The sequence below is a fragment of the Nicotiana tomentosiformis genome, chromosome 12 (assembly GCF_000390325.3).
Source record: "Nicotiana tomentosiformis chromosome 12, ASM39032v3, whole genome shotgun sequence".
Taxonomy (NCBI): Eukaryota; Viridiplantae; Streptophyta; class Magnoliopsida; order Solanales; family Solanaceae; genus Nicotiana; species Nicotiana tomentosiformis.
The window spans coordinates 125,088,979-125,108,698 of NC_090823.1; the positions used below are offsets into that span (position 1 = coordinate 125,088,979).

At 34.5% G+C, this 19,720-nt stretch overlaps 1 protein-coding gene and 1 long non-coding RNA gene across 2 annotated transcripts; both read right to left on the reverse strand.

Annotated features, from left to right (window-relative positions):
• Nucleotides 1-6,391: 6,391 nt before the first annotated feature.
• Nucleotides 6,392-8,439, reverse strand: LOC104108902 (uncharacterized). The gene is made up of 3 exons (XR_689120.3): nucleotides 8,362-8,439; nucleotides 8,216-8,282; nucleotides 6,392-6,705 (listed from the first exon to the last, which is right to left on the reverse strand). It is a non-coding gene; the product is annotated as an uncharacterized lncRNA (long non-coding RNA).
• Nucleotides 8,440-9,272: 833 nt separating this feature from the next.
• LOC104108903 (cytochrome P450 78A5-like) lies at nucleotides 9,273-12,226 on the reverse strand. Its single transcript, XM_009618055.1, has 2 exons — nucleotides 11,118-12,226; nucleotides 9,273-10,088 (listed from the first exon to the last, which is right to left on the reverse strand). The coding sequence occupies exons 1-2, from the start codon at nucleotides 12,093-12,095 to the stop codon at nucleotides 9,483-9,485; spliced, it is 1,584 nt and encodes a 527-aa protein (XP_009616350.1). The 5' UTR covers nucleotides 12,096-12,226; the 3' UTR covers nucleotides 9,273-9,482.
• Nucleotides 12,227-19,720: the final 7,494 nt, after the last annotated feature.

Sequence of the window (19,720 nt, forward strand, 5' to 3'; positions counted from 1 at the left end):
TCTCTCCCTCTCAGTAGGAAGCAAAATAATGGCAGAGCGATCTAGGTCCAAAAATCGAGTCTTATACTGGGTAAAAGTCATACTACCCTGCTTAAGACGCTCAAACTGCCTGCGGTAATCCTTTCTGAGGGTGACAAAGATGAACTTCTCTAGAAATAGCTGTGAAAACTAATCCCAAATGAGTGCAGGTGAACCAACTAGTCTAATCAATATATAATCTCCCCACCATCTCTTGGCGGAACCATTCATGTGAAACACTGTAAAATCGATCCCATTAGTTTCAACTATACCCAAGTTTCGCAACACCTCATGGCAGCTGTCTAGATAATCTTGTGGGTTCTCAGAAGGTGCACCACTGAAATGAATATGGAAGATCTTGGTAAACTTGTCTAACCTCAACAAAGACTCGGTAGACATAGTGGGCCTATCACTGGCCTGTGCCGCAATAACCGGCTAAACCACCCCAACTGGCGGGGCTGCTGGAGTCTGATACTGGGGAGCCACCTGCTCTAGGGTATGAGTAGCAGGAGTCTGTGCTCCCCCCCAGCCCGAGAGATGGCTGGTGCCACCAGGAATGTAGCGGCCTGGGCCACACTCTCCATAAGGCCTACCAAACGGACTAGAGCGTCCTGAAGCACTAGAGTGTCTATGAACCCCTCCGGGACCTAAGCTGGTCTGACGGGTGCAGGCTGAGATGGAACCTCCTCCTTAAATCTACCTGAGGCTCCACTGAGGGTGCTGCTACTCGAGCCCTAGGCTGAGCTATGCCTCGGCCTCTAGCGCGACCTCTACCCTTAGTAGTAGCTGCCACAGGGGGCTCCACCTCCTATCTGGCTATAGATGCAGCGCGTGTTCTTGCCATCAACCAGAGAACAAGAATAGAAGGGTTCAATTATTAATGATATAATAAAATCGCACGATAGAGAAAGAAAGAAGTGAAATTGTTTCCTAAACTCCATAGCCTCTGGAAGATAAGTACAGATGTCTCGGTATCGGTCCTCCATACTCTACTAAGCTTGCTCGTGACTCGTGAGACCTAGGCAACCTAGTGCTCTGAGACCAACTTGTCACGACTCGGGATTCCCATATTCGGGACAGTGATCCTAATATTTCACTTGCTAAGCAAGCCAACGTTAGAATAGTTTTTAGTCATCTTAACAATTCAAATTAAATAATAACCAAGAAACTGAAATAACTGAAATAGGGTGAGAAAACCATAACAACCGCGATATCTAGATACAATCCAGAACTGGTGTCACAAGTGCACGAGCGACTAGAATAATACAAATAATGGTCTGAATAAAAGTAAAACTATCTGAAATGAAATAAACAGCTAGGATAAGGTAGAAGGGGATTTCAGGACTGCGAACGCCGAGCAACTGTACCTCAATCAGAGAAATCTACTGACCGCCACTAGGATCGACTCCAAAATCAGCACAAGAAGTGTAAATTGTAGTATGAGTACAACCGACCCATATACTCTGTAAATACCGATCCTAACCTCGACAAAGTAGTGACGAGGCTAAGGCGGGTCACTTACAATAACATTTACGCAGTATAATAATGATAACAAGAAGGGAACACAATAAAAGTAAACCAGTCAACTGATGAAAATAAATCCAATCCTCGAAATTAGTAAAACCAGAAACATCAGTCCTCAGAATCTTGAATAAAAACACAAAAAGCTAACACAATGCAACAATGGATACAAAACACACAACCCGTTACGGTGCGCAATCCGATCCCACCGTACAAATACAATCCTCCCTTATTTTACCATATCAATATCAAGAATAACATGTAAAATCCATTGTGGCGCGCAACCCAGTCCCACCATATAATCATATTCAACATCATAATTCTCCCTTATTTCACCATATCAAAATCACATATAAAATCTGTTGCGGCGTACAATCTGATCCCACCATATTAATATCAATCCTCCCTTATTTCACCCGTTGTGGCATGTAACCCGATCCATAAACAAAATCAATAAATGTAATCAATTCAACAACTGAATTCATAAGAATCTCAACGATTAAAGAATCATGAAAGCAAAGCCATAAAGGAACCTCGTACCAAATCAAGAAATGCTACAACTAATACAAAGCAACAATACAAAACAAATATATGACAATTAAGTGTACAAGTAAGACAATTAGACAAAGTAGCAATTAATCATGGAAGCATGGGAGAAACGAACATTTTAATACAAGAATAATAAGAGGCAAGTAGCAAATTAAGGCATAGGAAGCAATTCAAAGCATGCAACAGTTAAGACATGGAATAAAAAAATTAATGATATACGGGAAAGCATGGAAATAATTACTTTGACTACGTATATACACTCGTCACCTCTCATATACGCCGCTACACATGTAATTCACATAACAGATAGTTCAAGGATTCTTAATTCCCTCAAATCAAGGTTAGGCCCAATACTTACCTCGCTCGCAATCAAATCAAATCTCAACCGGGGCCTTTCCTCTAAAATTCGCCTCCAAACCAACCGAATCTAACCAAAATCGACTTAATATCAACAAAGATTGCGAGGAAAATCAATTATAATACATAAAGCTAAGATCTTTACACTTTTTTCAAAAAGTCAACCCTAGGTCCGCTTAGTCAAAAACTCGAGATTCGGACCAAAACTCGATTACCCATTCACCCCGAGCCCGGGTCTGTGATTAGTTTCGAAATCCGACCCCAATTCAAGGTCTAAATCCCAATTTTACAAAAATCCCTAATTCTACCCAAATTCCTAATTTCTACCATGAAAATCCTAGATTTAATGTTGAAATCTTATAAAATGTAATGGGTAATTGAAAAGAACTAGATTAAAGTCACTTATCAATGAGTTTAGGAATAAAATCTCTTGAAAAAAATCCTCTAGGGTGTTTAGGGTTGAGAGTTTGTGAAAAATGAGTTAAATCCTGCATTCTCAACTTTTTGTCCAGGTGCAGATATCGCAAATGTGAGAAATCCTTTGCAAATGCAAAGACACTCCTTCTCTGCTTTCATCATAATTGCGATGAATTGTTCGCAATTGTGAACACTGGACAACCGCAAATGCGACTGTTTGATCGCAAATGCAAACTAGCCCACCCCAGCATCCTTTCGCAAATGCGAACAAATTGTTCGCACATGCGAACCTGACAGAGCTCACCTATTATCACAAATACGATCCTAACCTCGCAATTGCGAGATTTGAGGCCTCTGCACAAAACTAGCAAAATTCTAACTCTTTCAAACACTCGGTCACACGTCCGAAACTCACCCGAGTCGTCGGGGCTCCAAACTAAACATGCACATAAATATAATAACATCGTACGAATTCACTCGTGCAATCAAATACCAAAATAATACCTAGAACTACGAATCGGACACCAAAACGAATGAAATTTTCAAAGAAACTCAAGAACATGCAACTTTACAACCGAACGCTCGAATCACATCAAATCAACTCCGTTTTGCACCAAATTCTGCAGACAAGTCATAAATACTGAAATGAACATATACCAAATTCCGTAATCATAATCTGAATCCGATAGCAAAAAAGTCAATCTACAGTCAAATTTAGGAATTCTTTTAGCCTACAAATTAATTTAATTCAAGTTAGGGACTTCCGAATTCGATTCCAGCCATACACCCAAGTCCCAAATCACAATACGGACCCACCGGGATCGTTAAAATACTGATGCGGGTCCATTTACATAAAACGTTGACCGTAGTCAACTCAAATAATTTTTAAGGTAAAATTTCACATTTTCTTTAGTTTTTCACGTAAAAATTTTTAAAAAAAAGATACGGACTGCGCACGTAGATTGAGAAAGGTTAAACGGAGCTATTCGAGGTATCAGAATACATAAATGAAGGCTAAAATTGAAATTGACCTAGTCGTCACAATTATATTATTTGGCATACTGCTAAAATCAGCTTATGAACTATTATATCAAGACGTGCATGATTCTTCTCTTTCCCTTTATAATTCCTTTTAACCTTTTTTTTCTTTAAAAAAAACACTTTGTCCTTTCTTCTCTCTCCCTTAAGCTAATTCTTTGTTGATCTCATCAAGAAATAATTATCTCAAAAAAGGCGTTTCTTAAATAAATTAGTAGAACTTTTTGCTTCAAAATAATACAATAGATTAAGTTAACCTACTTCCCATCATTTTCCATGACTAGGAGATCATATTTCCCTGTACTAAACAGCAATTTTTGTATATACTATGTGTTAACTTTATTTCCTTATAATTAAGCATGCCATCATTTACCCCTTAAACATCATTATTTTTATGATCTACTAGGTAAAGTCAAAAAAGCAAGTACAAAAGATGCATAATTGGCAGGAAATTACAACCAATAATCTTCAAAATGGATGTACTTGGTTCCAAAAATCTAATAAAAAAGGACATTTTTCATTGGGTATGGTTAAAACTCATTGATATATGAAGAGAAAACCATTGGTATTCGAAGGAATAACATCTCTTCCCTGTCAACTTCTGATATACTGCAATATTTTGCAGCATACATTCGATTGAAATTCCTACATTATATCAATTGAATATAAGAAATGTCCTGGCATTCTTAATTGTTATTCCTGTGTCCACTCAAATATTAATGTATAAAAATTAAGAATCCTTATTTTGAGATATCGTCCAACCCTACACAATCACCTCCAATTTTTGTCTCAAAAAATATAATCCACTCCAAGCTCCTATAAAAATTAAAGAAGAGAGTTGCGATAGATTGACACCAGTTTTCAAAGAATCTAATCAGCCAATACTCTCTTAACTAGATATCGACACAAATAATTCCTATATTAATTAAATTAAGGGAAAATGACACTATATAATTGCTCTCAAAATAATAGTCAAAAAATATATATTTTTTGTATATATATACATTCTGTATGTTATATACAAAAATTATATAAATTTTATACACTTTTTCGGCTACAGAATATAAATAATTTCTGGCGCGGATTAAAAGTAAAAAACGCCCATTAATTAATTAGGTACTAGAGCAAACAACAGATATTGCGACGGCTTTAATAAGACGACTTTAAAAAACAATTTTGAAGTGTGATATATACTTAAAAAGTAAACACGTGAACAAGTCATCGAAGGAATTCAACATCCAATATATATATTAAAAAAATATTTAACCTTATATTCACAATATAATATTCAGGTAAACGAGTTTGGATGATGAATCCCTTTCGGCCAGGGGCGGCTCTAAGGCTTTGGGTAGTGAGGCCATTGCCTTAGGTCCCCAAAATTTGAAGGCCCCAAATTTATTTTAAATTCTTATTATTATTGTTACTATATACTATATAATTTATATAAATAATTAGTATAAAAAAAGTGTTACAATTTATTTTTTTGTTACTTGATTGAGGTTATTTTATACCAATAAATTTCTAAATTATGATAATTTTTCTCCCCTCATTAATTAGTATATTTGCTTCACTCGTCAATTTTAATTTTATCCTTTTTATATAGGAATTAAGTTATATATATCGACAACATAATGAATTTCTTTTATGATGTTCTCTGAAACTGCATCAACACAAAAACATCCATGCATCAATTTTCTTTTGATGTAATTCGACATATTATATTAGGTAATTTATAATTTATTTTAGATATTCACCAATATATAAGTGATACTTAATAGAATGAACTACAATTATCGTTTAAATTGATCAAAAGGAGTAAATATTTTTGACACCGTCAATGCTTATGTTATGTATGTTTATTTCTTTTTCTTGTTTGTGATGATAGCCAATTCAAAATTTTCACTTTGAGTTCTAGACCTCAACATCCGATAGTCCACCACTTTATTTTTTGTGCTTTTCTTCTTCTTTTTTTTGAAATTTTCCTTTTTGTCTTAAATGATTAACTTGTTATTTAAAAAAAAAATTTTGTTGTTAGTGTAAATATTTTATAAAATTACTTTAAAGGCCTCTCAATATGGTATGGCCTATGCCTTAAGCCATGAGATCTGTTGAGCTGCCCTTGTTTTCGGCCCGTAGTCCACCTATGATTCCTAGGTAGAGGTGAGAGAAGCAAAGGAATATAGAAAGTGATAAATAGGAGTTATGGCTTTGGCTGAGAATCAAACAAGAGAGGTAGAGCAAGTTGGCATCGATTTGGAGGTACAAAAACCTGAATAGGAATATTGGTAGTTTGTACATCCAAATCGAAAATGCATTTTTTTTTTACAGGTTGGAAAAAGGAGAGAAGCCTTTTATGGGTATAATTCTCCTTCACCATATATATTAAAAGAAATAAATAATTCTACGTACACATATAGTAAAACAAACTGGATATCACACTCAAAGTAACTAATTGTATTAAATCACCAAATGGAATTACAATAACCTAATGTCCATAGAACAATAGAAACAACGTCGAAGGAAATAGAGATGAGATGACAAAAGAAACTGCAACATGAAGCTAAGAAGAGAGGGGATGAGATATAGATTCAGAAGAGGAGATGAGAAGTACAGACTTGAGCCGAACCTTCAACATAATTCCCATGCCATGTGTAGTATTCTATTTGGTTGTTTAGTGGCCTTTCCTCAATTTAGCTTCGGGCCCAATACTCTCAACTGGATCAGCTTTGTTACACATTTCTGACCCATAATCCCATACTGAGTCACGTGGGTTCACAAAATATAGCTCGCGGAGGATTTGCATACCTTTAAAAGAGGTGAGCCATATCACTTTCTTGATCTTTGATTCTTATTCCTTTAATCATTCGTTTTTTTCCACCAAATTGTTATTTCTTCGATCTGTATTATACTGTTTGTGGATATTGCTTGTTTTTTAATAACTTGTTTCTTTGTATCCTTCTTGAGCCGAGGATGCTTCGAAAATAATCTCTCTACCTTCCAAGGTAGGGGTAAGGTCTACGTACACACTACCCTCCTCAGACCCTACGTGTGAGATGTCACTGGGTTGTTGTTGTTGTTGTATTATACTGTTTGTTAAAAAAAATTCACACGTTTTAAGAAAAATATTTAACAACGTTAATCATAAGAGTATTTTTTTTAAATTACTTTTTATCTTTTTTTAAACTTGTGAATTAAGTAAATAATTATTGCAAGAAAAAAAGCAAGAAATAATTTCTTTTTCTCCAAAACGTCAAATATTTAAAACAAATTAAATTTGCTAAGGCCAATAACTTCCTTATCATCTCAACCCAAATAAATTCCAGAATATCATGCTTTCTGTGAGCAAGAAAATATCTTGATAATTTTCTTCACTTTAACGTGAACCATAATATTTTATCTTTTTCCCCATCTAAAAGGCTAATCTTTCTAGCTGGTAGTTATAATTAGGCGTAAACTAAAGCAGGCAAGAATAAAGATAAGAGAAAAGGATGAAAAGGTATTTTATTATGTAGCATGATTTTATATTTTTATGACCAATGAGGACTTTTGGTTTATAATTATTCAACAAATGATACGATCTTTTAAGATTTGATCCGTCATCATATATTTTTTCAAAGTTTATATACCGACGGTTTAAAATATTTACACAGTATTGTCATTTAGAAATAATTCCAGATAACCTTATTTAATAAGCATCCATTGATTACCTACAATATAATAATTGATAAGTAATCTATTATAATAAGTTAAGTTATACTGCTACGGTAAAACTCCATGACTATTTATGCATATATCTTAAATTCTTTTGAAGTTAATTTTTAGTCATGTAAATTTATTCCATATATAACAAGGATTAGCAAGGTGATTAGATGCTTCACTTAAGCGAAGTGGCTCTTTTTGCTTCCTTTTTTCTTTGGTGGGGGGGGGGGGGGGGGAGGGGAGGGACTGAGGAGTAATTCAAAACCCCTCTTTTGACGATGTTCTTTAATTATAAATATTTATTGTTTATCGCAATCCGTCCGGTCAACAAGAACAAAAAAAATTCCATCATTCAAAATCAGATATTTCCCCTACTAATGATGAACTTTTTTTTTATATGAATTTAAATTATACATACCGAAATTAAGTGTAACGAACTTTTATGTTATTAGTGTGATTTAACTTATTACAACATGTTACTTTATAATTTATTATAAGTTTACTAATGCTGATTAAACATAGTTACATGCAATTGTCTTTTAACTTAAATAATAAAATTCTAAACTTGCTAAAACTTCAAAGTCAAAAGAAGAAATCTAACAAATAAATTGCTTACCTAACTAGAAAAACGCCGGAGAAGAGAAAGTAATCGCGCTGGGGAAGGTGGAATCGCGATTGATTCACTGAAAAATTAAAAGAAAAAAATCACTAAGTAAAAATAAATAATGGACGGAGGGAGGAGAGAAAGAGAGAGAGGGGTACCGTATGGACAGGCGGAGGGACGGAGGGACGGAGGGATGGGGGTTGGCTCGGGTGGCTGAAGAAGAAAGAAAAGAGAAAGAGAAAAGAAGAGAAAGAAAGAAAGGGGTCGGGCATAGGGTTTTTTAAATGGATTTCCGACCGTTATGGTCGAAACTTTAATATTTATTTTTTAATACTTTAAAGTTTCCGACCGAATCGGTCGCAAATAAAAAAATTATTTTTTTTAAAAATTTTGACTTTTAAATAGAGGCGGATTCAGTCGAAAATTTGGTTCGCGGATTTTAGCGCCAAGCTGTGTGACCACCATTGTCGGAAACATGGTCGAAGTTATATAATAAAAATGTAACTATTTTTTAAAAAAATTTTGACTCTTTCGGTCGAGAATTTCCTGACAATTTTTTTCTGTCAGAAGATTTCAGTCAGAATTTAGTATTTTTCTAGTAGTGTTATTTGATTGTGTAATATAGATCTTTTATGACGTGCATAGAACTTAAACTCTTTTTCCGTTAAAGTGAATTAGGGTCATTAATACTGAATTTATTAGTCCTTTAAACCTTAATTATTCCATAAATGACCAGTTACATTTTTTTTTTTAAAAGAAAATGATCCAACAAAAATTTTCTATGTGAAAAGTTCCATAAAACATTTGTTTTTTTTGTAATGGACCATATATAAGACTGATTTCGAACATATATACAATCATGTAATAATTATAAGTACATTTTTGTGATAAGCATTTAATTGATAACTTGATAAAAATATTTACTAACATGTTAGCACATGTTAAACTACACTACAATGTACAAGTCCAATTTTAAAAAAAGCAAATAGCAAATTATTTGTAAACATTTGAAATATATTTGTATTATATATTGCTTTGAATATGTAAAATGACATAAGTGTACAAGGGATGATGAAAGTCTAGTTATCCAAACCAGAACCAACAAACAAATTTGTACCATGTTGCACTTTCCTAGATTAACCAAAAACTACTAACTAAATTACCCCATTCTTACATACTAATAGAAGCCTCCTATCTCCATATTTTGGAGGTCCAAAATCATGGCTGAGATTACATATATTATATATAACAAAACAAACAAATCCAACCAAACCTAACTTTAAGAATTAACCCTAGGAATAGCTTTGCAAACTAAAGAGTGCTTCATTTCCAGAGACAACTTCAAACACTCAGATAAATCCACACCATTATCTGAAGCAATCCAATTGAAACTTTGAAGTAACTGAGCTAACCAAAGTTGAACAGTAGCAAGTCCCATTATTTTGCCAGGACACACTCTTCTCCCAGAGCCAAATGGTGCCAACCTTAGATCAGAACCCATGATCGCGACATCTTCTTCCAAAAATCTTTCTGGCATGAACTTTTCAGGCTGTGGCCAAATGTTTTCGTCGCGAGTAATTGCCCACATGTTAACCATTGCTGTTGTTCCTGCTGGGATGAAGTGATGACCAATAAATGTGTCATTCATTGCAAGTCTAGCCCAAGAAAGAAGAGGACCTGGTGGATGGATTCTAAGTGTCTCTTTTACTATAGCTTGAAGATAGGTTAATTTAGGCAAGTCAAAATCAGATACACCTTTATTTGTTCCTACAATATTGTCTATTTCTTGTTGAGCTTTGGCTTGTATTTCTGGATGTAGCACCATTCTTGCAAGAATCCACTCTAGTAGGATTGCAACAGTATCAGTTCCCCTGAAGATCATTTCCTGAAAAGAAAAGAAAATAAATGTGTTAGGGTCGATCTTCCGAAAACAGTCTCTCTGCCTTCACAAGGCAGGGGTAAGGATTACGTACACACTATCCTACTCAGACCCCACTTGTGAGAATGCACTGAGTATGCTGTTGTTGTATAAGAAATTAAATGTGTTATCTCTACTATCAGGTGTCGTTTGTTTACTGGAAATAAGGATTATAATTTCTGATAGAATTTGAGATTATATTTATCGTAGTATGTTTCTTTATGGGTATTAATTATATTGATACAAATTTTATACCAAAATGATTGTATTAACTAACATATATTGAATATAGGATAACAATCCCAGAATTATAATCGTGAAATTATTAATCCTTGTATAACTGTCTTTGATGAAACTAAGCAACCCCTTAAAGTTATGATAGTAACTGAATTCAAGTAATAGAGACAGAACAAGATTATGATAAGGGACATATCAGCAAAAGAGATACTATGATATATATCAGCACTACTACTCCCATCATGTAAAGTTAAAGATAAAAATTATTCAGATTCTTCATATCTTAGGTACTAAAAAAGGAGAAATGTAACAGATATGTTCCAGCATTTATTTAAAAGAATCAGGTGTTAAACAACAGGAAAAAGGGAAATTGCAGCTATATGGATAAAAGACAAGAAATGACATCACCAGAAAGTGGAGTATACAAAAAAGACAACAAAAAAGGAGTCAAACTTTAATTTAGTACTCCTGTGAAGTTCCTCCACAAGCTTAACAACGTACGAGCTGAGCCTAGAGAATGAACTAAAGAATAAAGCATGTACAACAATACATATCACGTAGAATATCATAAATTGCATGCCACAAACCAAAAATATCAATATTCAAGCATTATACCAAATACTAGAATTTGACTTAATTATATATACTAATAATATAAAGAATGTTATATTTTAATTTGTTATAACAGGTAATATGTATTATCTTTCCGTATGTATTGAAAATATTATCAAATGTAATAAAGTGGTGAATAGAAAATACCCAAAGAACTGCGATCATGTCCGTGTTACTGAGTTTATTATCCTTCTCCAAATCGAGCAAGACATCAACAAAGTCCGATAAACCTTCATCAGCAACTACACCACCATTTTCAGCTCTTTTAACCCTGTGTTCTTCTATAATTTTCCCAACAAAAATATTAACTTTAGTAGCCAAATCTCTACATCTTCTTCTAACCCCTTGCAAATCTAACCACCCCAAAAAAGGAAAATGGTCACTCCAATTAAATATACCCAACAACTCATAACCTTCACACACTAAAAACTCCAGTTTTTGTCCATCATTGTCCGTTATAAAATCATAACATTTCCCAAAAACACTACTCATCACATTATTCAAAGATCCAAAATGCAAAATCCTCTTTACTTTAATTTTCCCTTCTGTCTCGGCCATTAAACTCATGATTTCACTCACCATTTTATTGCCTATTTCTCTTCTACACTCCCCTAAACTTGATATTCTCTTATGACTAAATAAATGTGTTGCTGACATTTTTCTCAAACTTCTCCAGTACTCGCCGTAAGGTGCAAAACCCATTGCTCTATGAAACAAAAGTTCGTAAGCAGATTCCTTAACAGGTCTATCTGCAAAAGCAGAACTGTTTAAAATTTCTTTCGCGGACTCTGGTTGGCTTGAAATTATAAAACGCGTAAACCCAACAGAAAAAGCCATTAAAGAAGTAGCGCTGAGGCTTTTTGACAACTTTGAAAGAAGTCTATGAGTGAGGGAACTAGTGAAGGTGAAGACCAAGCCAAGAACGGGTAGACCTGATGGCCCGGGAATGGTGGGTCGGAACCCGACCCGGGACTTGGATAAAGCCCATGCAAGTCCACCCGGGGTGAGCCAGAAGGTGAATGAAAGGAAGAGAAGAAAGAAGATGAGAAACTCATAGGAAAAGAATACATTTGAGGAATGGCCATAAGTTGAAGTAATGAAAAGTATTGAGTATTCAGATGACATTTTTCTGAACTTTGAAAAGTTAAAGAGAAAGAGAGTGTGTGTGTGTGTGTGTGTTTCAGGTGGCGAGCAGTTTTGATGTGTTATTTGTGTGAGAGAGAGAAGGTAAACGACAGCAGTTGTGTGTGAGGAAGACGAAGAGTAGTGTAGGAACGTTTAAATAGAGAATTATTATGAGAAAATATACTCACTTGGAACTTGAAGATTTTGAAAGAAAAAAGGGAAATAATAATTCAGAAAAAATAACAGAATGCTGAAATAACAAAAATACTTTAAAACTAGTAACTTATTATACTGCATAATAAAGGATGAGATCTATAGTAACTTGGTGTCAGTGTAAAAAAAAGGTCTAAGATGAATCCACTAAATAAATACTCCTATAAATTATTTATATGAATTGATTTATTTAATCTAAAGTAATTTGGTGTCGATGTAAAAAAAAGGTCTAATTAAGATGAATTCACTTAATAAATATAAATGATTTGTATGAATTGATTTATCTTATCAAAGAATGTGAGCCTTGCGTAATTGGTAAAATTGTTGTCATGTAACTAGGAGGTCACGGGTTCGAGCCGTAAAAATAACCTCTTGCAGAAATGCATGATACGGCTGTCTATAATAGACCCCTGTTGTCCCGCTTTTCCCGGATCTCGCGCATAACGGAAGTCGGAAGATTAGGGCATTTTAACTATTTTGAAATTGGGATGTAATTGGTTGGGTGCTTGGTTTAATACATATGTTTATTTTGACGTGCTTTCATCAAAGTTTTGTGAAACTATAATAAATACGTACATTACGTATATATTTCCTATTTTTCTGCAAAAGTGTATAAAATTTTCAGGACAGAAACTCATTCCATGTTTAGGACCTGAAATTTAAAATATTCCCCCTTCTGGAAATTCTTAAACTGATAAATCTCAAATGTTATTTTCTGATATATTTGTTCCTCGTTCAAGAATTATCCAAAGTGTAATATTGACATTGACTGCAGCCGTTCAGCTTCCTCTTTTTGAAACTGTCGTCTTAATCAGGTGCATCAAATTAGATTATGAAATGAAGCCGAATTAATCATTGTATTTTTGATCTTCTGGTGGGATAAAACAGTAATTTGGGAGTGTAACTCTATGTATTAATGGAGTAGAAAAATATTTACTCAACCACGTCATATTTAGATTTTGTGATATACGTTATTTAATGTACATTGATAGTGATTAAAAAAATTATATTATTAATAAATATAACTTACACTCATTTGAAAATATCATTGATCAACTAACAATGATCTACCGTGATAATATTTGTGAACCGTCATTTCTAACAATACATATTTCTCAATTTATTATTGACCAATATATATTGGTTAAATGATAGTGAAAGCACACTTCAATGCAATATAAATTTGTAGTTATTTTTTAATCCATTCAGTGGCAGGATTTTCATCATAGGAGTCCAACATCTACTGTGATATATATATAGAGATAGTAGATATTATCTTATATATTCCGACAAAGAAGTTCAAACGAATCTCCTTCCGCCCCTCAAGCACCACCCCTCCATTCATCACATTAATTTATCATATTTAAACTAAAATTCCACTCACAAACAAAGCCAACTGGTTTATTTTCTGAAATGGGAGTAATATTTTGCAACTATCTAGGCAAATCGTTTAGTCCGGAGATTTATGTAGTATCGCAGTGTTTATCTAGGTTGTTCAACTTTCAGGCTTATTTATTCAGGAATTGTTATTATGTTTTGTTATTGCTTTTATGTTTGGCTTATCTGCATATGGTGTTTTTTTTTTTTTTCTTTTTTGAGGTTCCAGCAACATTTCCAATCCCTTTCCTACAATATGCATGCCTCGCACATAACACTAAAATTTTCTTTTTCGAATAAATAAAAAGATGTTATGGTATAGTCAACAATCTAATAATTAAGTATGAAAAAGAAAAAAAATATCTAGTAAGTCAGAAGTTGCAAATATTCTTAGTTAGGATACATTTTTGTGACAGTTACACCGCTGACCCTCCTCCTTTTACGGGAATAATGTGCTCCTCCTCTTATTGTCCTTAGGAACCAAATATTTAGGTCACACCAATAAGCAATAATGCCCAAACAAATATTTTTACGCAAGGATTTTATATACAAGCATTTACTTTTTCAGAAATATGGCTTTCCATTTTTTCTAATACTTTTATTGCCCGCTTGTTTTCTTAATATCTTGTTGTTGTTACTGTTTGTTGCTATTATATTGCTTTCTTTTCATCTTTTCTTGAGTCGAAAGTCTATTGGAAACAACCTCTCTACCCTCAAGGTAGGGGTAATGATAGTCCACCAAACTATATAGAGAACCAAGCTCTCTATCAGTTCTCACAGTAAGCAACAGACTGTAAAACCAAACAGTATAGGGATTCAGGTTCTCTATCTGTTCCCACAGTAAATTGGCAGTAAATAAAGAACACACGATATTTACGTGAAAAACTCCTTCCTCAAGGTATTAAAAATCACGACCTACCCTAGTAGGATTTCAACTCCACTAAACCGAGCAAAATTCAGATTACAACCTATTGCAATCTAAGAATTAAACTCTTAATCCATCACCCCTTACAATAACTCTATTGTAAGGCCTTTGTAACTCTATTACAAAGCAACAAACTTTGACTAACTCTAGTCAAGAAACTAAACCAAACAGTGGTTTAAATATATCCTACAAAGACACTTCTTGAAAGTAGTGTAGGATTACAAATGAAGAACAAAATAACAAAGACTCAAAAAATCTAAGGACTTAAGATATCTTCAATCTTTGGATCTGGTCCTTGAGGTTGCATCAGCTTTGTTCTTGAGAGAGGTTGTGGCTAGCACTTGAGAGAATATTGTCTTTTGATTTGCAAGTGTTTTGGCAATGAAATCCCTTGCCTTATATTGATAATATATGTGTGTGAGGTCATTGGGATGATGTAAGCAAATATCTGGTACCTCACATACTCCATAAAGTGACTGTTGCACTGTTGCGTGTGCAGTGTAACAGTGCATCGACTTTAACAGCTGTAGGGAGTTGACCTGTATTGTGACTGGAGGAACTAATTTCTATATGTTCCCACTACAGTTCCCTCTACTGTACTTCCCTTAACTGATTTCATTGAGAGTTAAACCAGACATCTGACTAGTTACTCTGAACACAAAGGAACTAATTATTTCAGGTTCCATATCTGATTCTCTCATGAAATTTGTCAAATCATCAAAACAAAAGACACATAACTTATCAATATCTTCCTTTTTGATGATGACAAACTTAGAGTTGATATTCCTACTGAGAACAAGATCCACATATTATTCCCCCTACAAATCAGCCATATTCCTCTTGAGAACCAGAATAAAGGAACTGATCACAACTGGTTCCTCGAGACTGTTTGGCAAATCATCAAAACACAAAATAGTATAACTTATCAATTTTTTCCTTTTTGATGATGACAAACCCAGAATTGATATTCCCCCTGAGAATCGAATTGCTTACATGTACTGATCATATCTGGTCCGTACCTGGTTCCTTGAGAACGTTTGGCAAATCATCAAAACATGAAACATCATAACTTAGAGCAATTTCTCCCTTTTTGATGGTAACAAACCCAAAATTGATGTTCCCCTTGAGAACCGGATTCCTCACATGTTCCCCTACGAATCAGACCTATAATCAACATGTTATCAGCAATGCTCCCCCTGCGAAGCAGAGCTATCTTTCATGTACAACACCTATCTTTCATGCACAACACAACATATCAATTCGATTATGTTCTTTCCCCCTGTTGACACCTATGTAACTCCCCTCTTTTGGCATCATTGAAAACAATAACAGAAGAAGCACAACCAAAAAGAAGTTCAGCAATATTAACTCATGCCACTTGGGCAACACAACATAAATAATAACAAGAACAACAAGTGAATGTCATTGCACAAAATAGTGTGATTTCACATAGTAGAGTAATTATAATAAAACCACAGTAGTTTCAACAATACAGAATATGACAATTTAAACAACTGAAGTACCAATGTCATTAAACATAGGGATCAAAAGAAGATAGGAATTTGAGGGAATTTAGAAGGAGTGAAAGACATGGATTACTGGACAGGAAGAAAAATAAAGGGTTAAGGCCTTGATAAGCCTGTCCATTCGTTCATTCACAATCCTTTGATCAATGATCACTTGTTCTCTCAGGTCCTCCACATGTTTACTCAATCTTTCATTCTCACCCTTCAATTTAGTATTCTATCACCAAGAATCTCCCCAACCTTCTCCTTATCAAGAACAAACTCAGTCCCAGTTTTTACTTCCTCTTCATAAACATTAGGACTTGGAGGAACAAAGAGGTGATTCTATTTTTGGAACTCAACAATGTCAAGAAGTTCCTCCATTTTTTCAGCAATATCAGAGTCAACACTCTGCCTAACAACACTTTTTGAGACTTTAGAGTCTTCTACCTCTCCAAATCCGATAACTCAACCTTTTGCTTCTGTAAGAAACCAGGTTCCTCACTCACACAACCCTTTATTTTTTCTGAGCAGACATGTCTCCCTCTTCTTCTTCTTCTCAATCTGTTCACCCTTATCATATGCTGCATCTTTCTCAACCGACTTTCTTTTCTCCACTTTAATCCTTTTTGAATTCTTTCTCATACATGAAGATTTTTCGGCTTCATTCTCTCTTCTAAATTCACCACATCAGCATGTCACGCCACTTTATCATCAATCAACCTACTTTTCATCAATCTTTTTTACTGGATCAGAAGTTCGTTTAAACACAAAACTCAAAAAGAAAAATATAATTAGAATTAACATCCTGAGAAGGACTTGAGGGATCAGGACCCTCCTTCAATTCCCCCTTTTTCAGCACATTCACCAATTCCTCCATCCTTCAATACTTCTACAAACCCAGCAACAATTTCAGCCTCACACTTTAAAATATTAGATCTACCCCATTCCCTTTCAGTTAAACTCCCACCAAAATCTACCAAAGACTACTTGGGGTTTTGATTCAGATGGAGTTAGAATTTTGGAAGTTGACAAAGTTGGTTTCACTCTGGCATATTTGGAGAGAATGATTCTTTTTTAGACAAGGTTAATTTTGGTTTAGAAGAAAAGAATCGGCTTTGGTTGGGTATAAGATAAGAAAGTGGTTTTTCTTTGGGCAACGTGTCAGTTCAAAAAAAAGGTTTAACATTTTAGACTTCAAAAATTAGGAGAAAGGCGGGAATAAATGAATGACATGACACTTCAGCGGTTTAAAAAGACATATAAGTATTGGAGAGACTACTAACCTGAGTCGCAGGAACCAGGTTCCTTGACGATTTTTGAAAATCTGAGCAAAGACTTCTAGAAGTGCAATGTCATTCTTACTTGTTTTGTCCTGAAACTGCCATGTGTATACATGTAACAGTATAGATTTGAGTTAGACGTCACCGAAAAATACTTTTTAGCATTGTACATTTCCTTCTTAACATAGCCAATCATCGAGGGACCAGGTCCTTAGTTGAGCTTGATCAACCCGAACTCAAGACGATTTCTTTCAAAATATTCCCTGCTCAGCGCCTTGGTGAAGACGCCTGCTACCTGGTTCTCTATCTTCCAGAACTTTATACAAAACAGACCATTTTCAACATTATCCCTCAAAAAGTGATGTCGCACATCAATGTACTTTTTCATCTTGTGTTGTACGGGGTTCAAGTCAGCTTTAGCAGTAGAAAGAGCCACAACGTTTGTTTATTTGTACCCCATGAGATAAAGCATGTCCCTAGAAAATGTGCCATTCTAGATGTTTTATTTCTATCCACTAGATATCCAAAATAACCAGCATCAGCATATCCAACCAAGTCAAAATTATTTCTTGAAAAATAGACAAGGACCGGGTGTTGTATACCCTTAGGATACCTCAAAATTCCTTTGGCATCCTTCAAGTGAGATTCGTTTGGGCTAGGTTCCAATCACTGTTCTGTCTGAAAGCCTAGGGACCAGGTCCCACATTTTGTTCCTCTCAAACTGATCGAGTTCTTCTTGCATATCAGCTATCCAGTTAGCATTTTTAAATACTTCTTTGATGTTCTTAGGCTCGTTTTGAGACAAAAAGGATGAGAGGGCAAACATGTTCCTTACCTTAGATCTAGGTTGAATACGAGAGTCTAAGGATGTGATTACATTTTGTAGGGATGTGAACTCTCTTGCTTCCAGTTGATTACTTGAACTTCAGAATTTAAAGGACCAGGTTTCTCCATATTTGAAACATAATTGACATCAACATAATTATGACTTCCACTCTTTTGTTCTGCATCAGGAGTACCTAATGCAGCATCAATAACCCTATGTTCAGCTTCAGTCGAGGTGATAGAGGGACCAGGTTCCTCTGTGCCTTTTGGAGATTCAGCTATATCTCCTTCATCGCTTTGCTTGACTTGACTCATCAAATTAGTCTTTCCATTTTCAATATTTATAGCTTCACCAGAAACATTTGTAAATTCTCTATCTTCATCGTCTTTGTTATGTGACTCTTTGCCAACATTGTTGAGAACAAAATATTTTGCATCCAAAGGCTTTCGGGTTGTAGTACATATGTTTGTTTTGACGTGCTTTCAACAAAGTTTTGTGAAAATGTAATAAATACGTACATTTTAATAATACAAAACTTTTAATAATAGCAAGTACGTATATATTTCCTATTTTTCTGCAAAATTTTCAGGACAGGAACTTATTTCGTGTTTAGGACCTGAAATTTAAAATATTCCCCCTTCTGGAGATTCTTAAACTGATAAATCTCAAATGTTATTTTCTGATATATTTGTTCCTCGTTCAAGAATTCTCCAAAGTGTAATATTGACATTGACTACAGCCGTTCAGATTCCTCTTTTTGAAACCGTCGTCTTAATCAGGTGCATCAAATTAGATTATGAAATAAAGCTAAATTAATCATTGTATTTTTGACCTTCTGGTGGGATAAAACAGTAATTTGGGAGTGTGACTCTATGTATTAATGGAGTAGAAAAATATTAACTAAATCAGGTCACATTTAGATTTTGTGATATATGTTATTTAACGTACATTGATAGTGATTAAAAAAATTGCATTATTAATAAATATAACTTACACTCATTTGAAAATATCATTGATCAACTAACAATGATCTACCATGATAATGTTTGGGAACCGTCGTTTCTAAAAATACATATTTCTCAATTTATTATTGACCAATATATATTGGTTATTTGATAGTGAAAGCACAGTTCAATGCAATATTAATTTGTAATTATTTTTTAATCCATTCAGTGGCAGAATTTTTATCATAGGAGTCCAACATCTACTGTGATATATATAGAGAGATAGTAGATATTATCTTATATATTCCGACAAAGAAGTTCAAACGAATCCCCTTCCGCCCCTCAAGCACCACCGCCCCTCAAGCTCCACCCCTCCATTCATCATGTTAATTTATCATATTTAAACTAAAATTTCACTCACAAACAAAGCCAACTGGTTTATTTTCTGAAATGGGAGTAATATTTTGCAACTAGCTTGGCAAATCGTTTAGTCCGGGGATTTATGTATTATTGCAGTGTTTATCAAGGTTGTTCGACTTTCAGGCTTATTTA

What these genes read in the sequence shown, in the direction of transcription:
- LOC104108903 (XM_009618055.1), bottom strand. Translation starts at nt 12,095, where the DNA reads ATGTCATCTGAATACTCAATACTTTTCATTACTTCAACTTATGGCCAT. An exon ending in ACATGATCGCAGTTCTTTGG is followed by an intron (nt 10,089 to 11,117) that starts GTATTTTCTATT and finishes TTTTCTTTTCAG; the next exon opens with GAAATGATCTTCAGGGGAAC.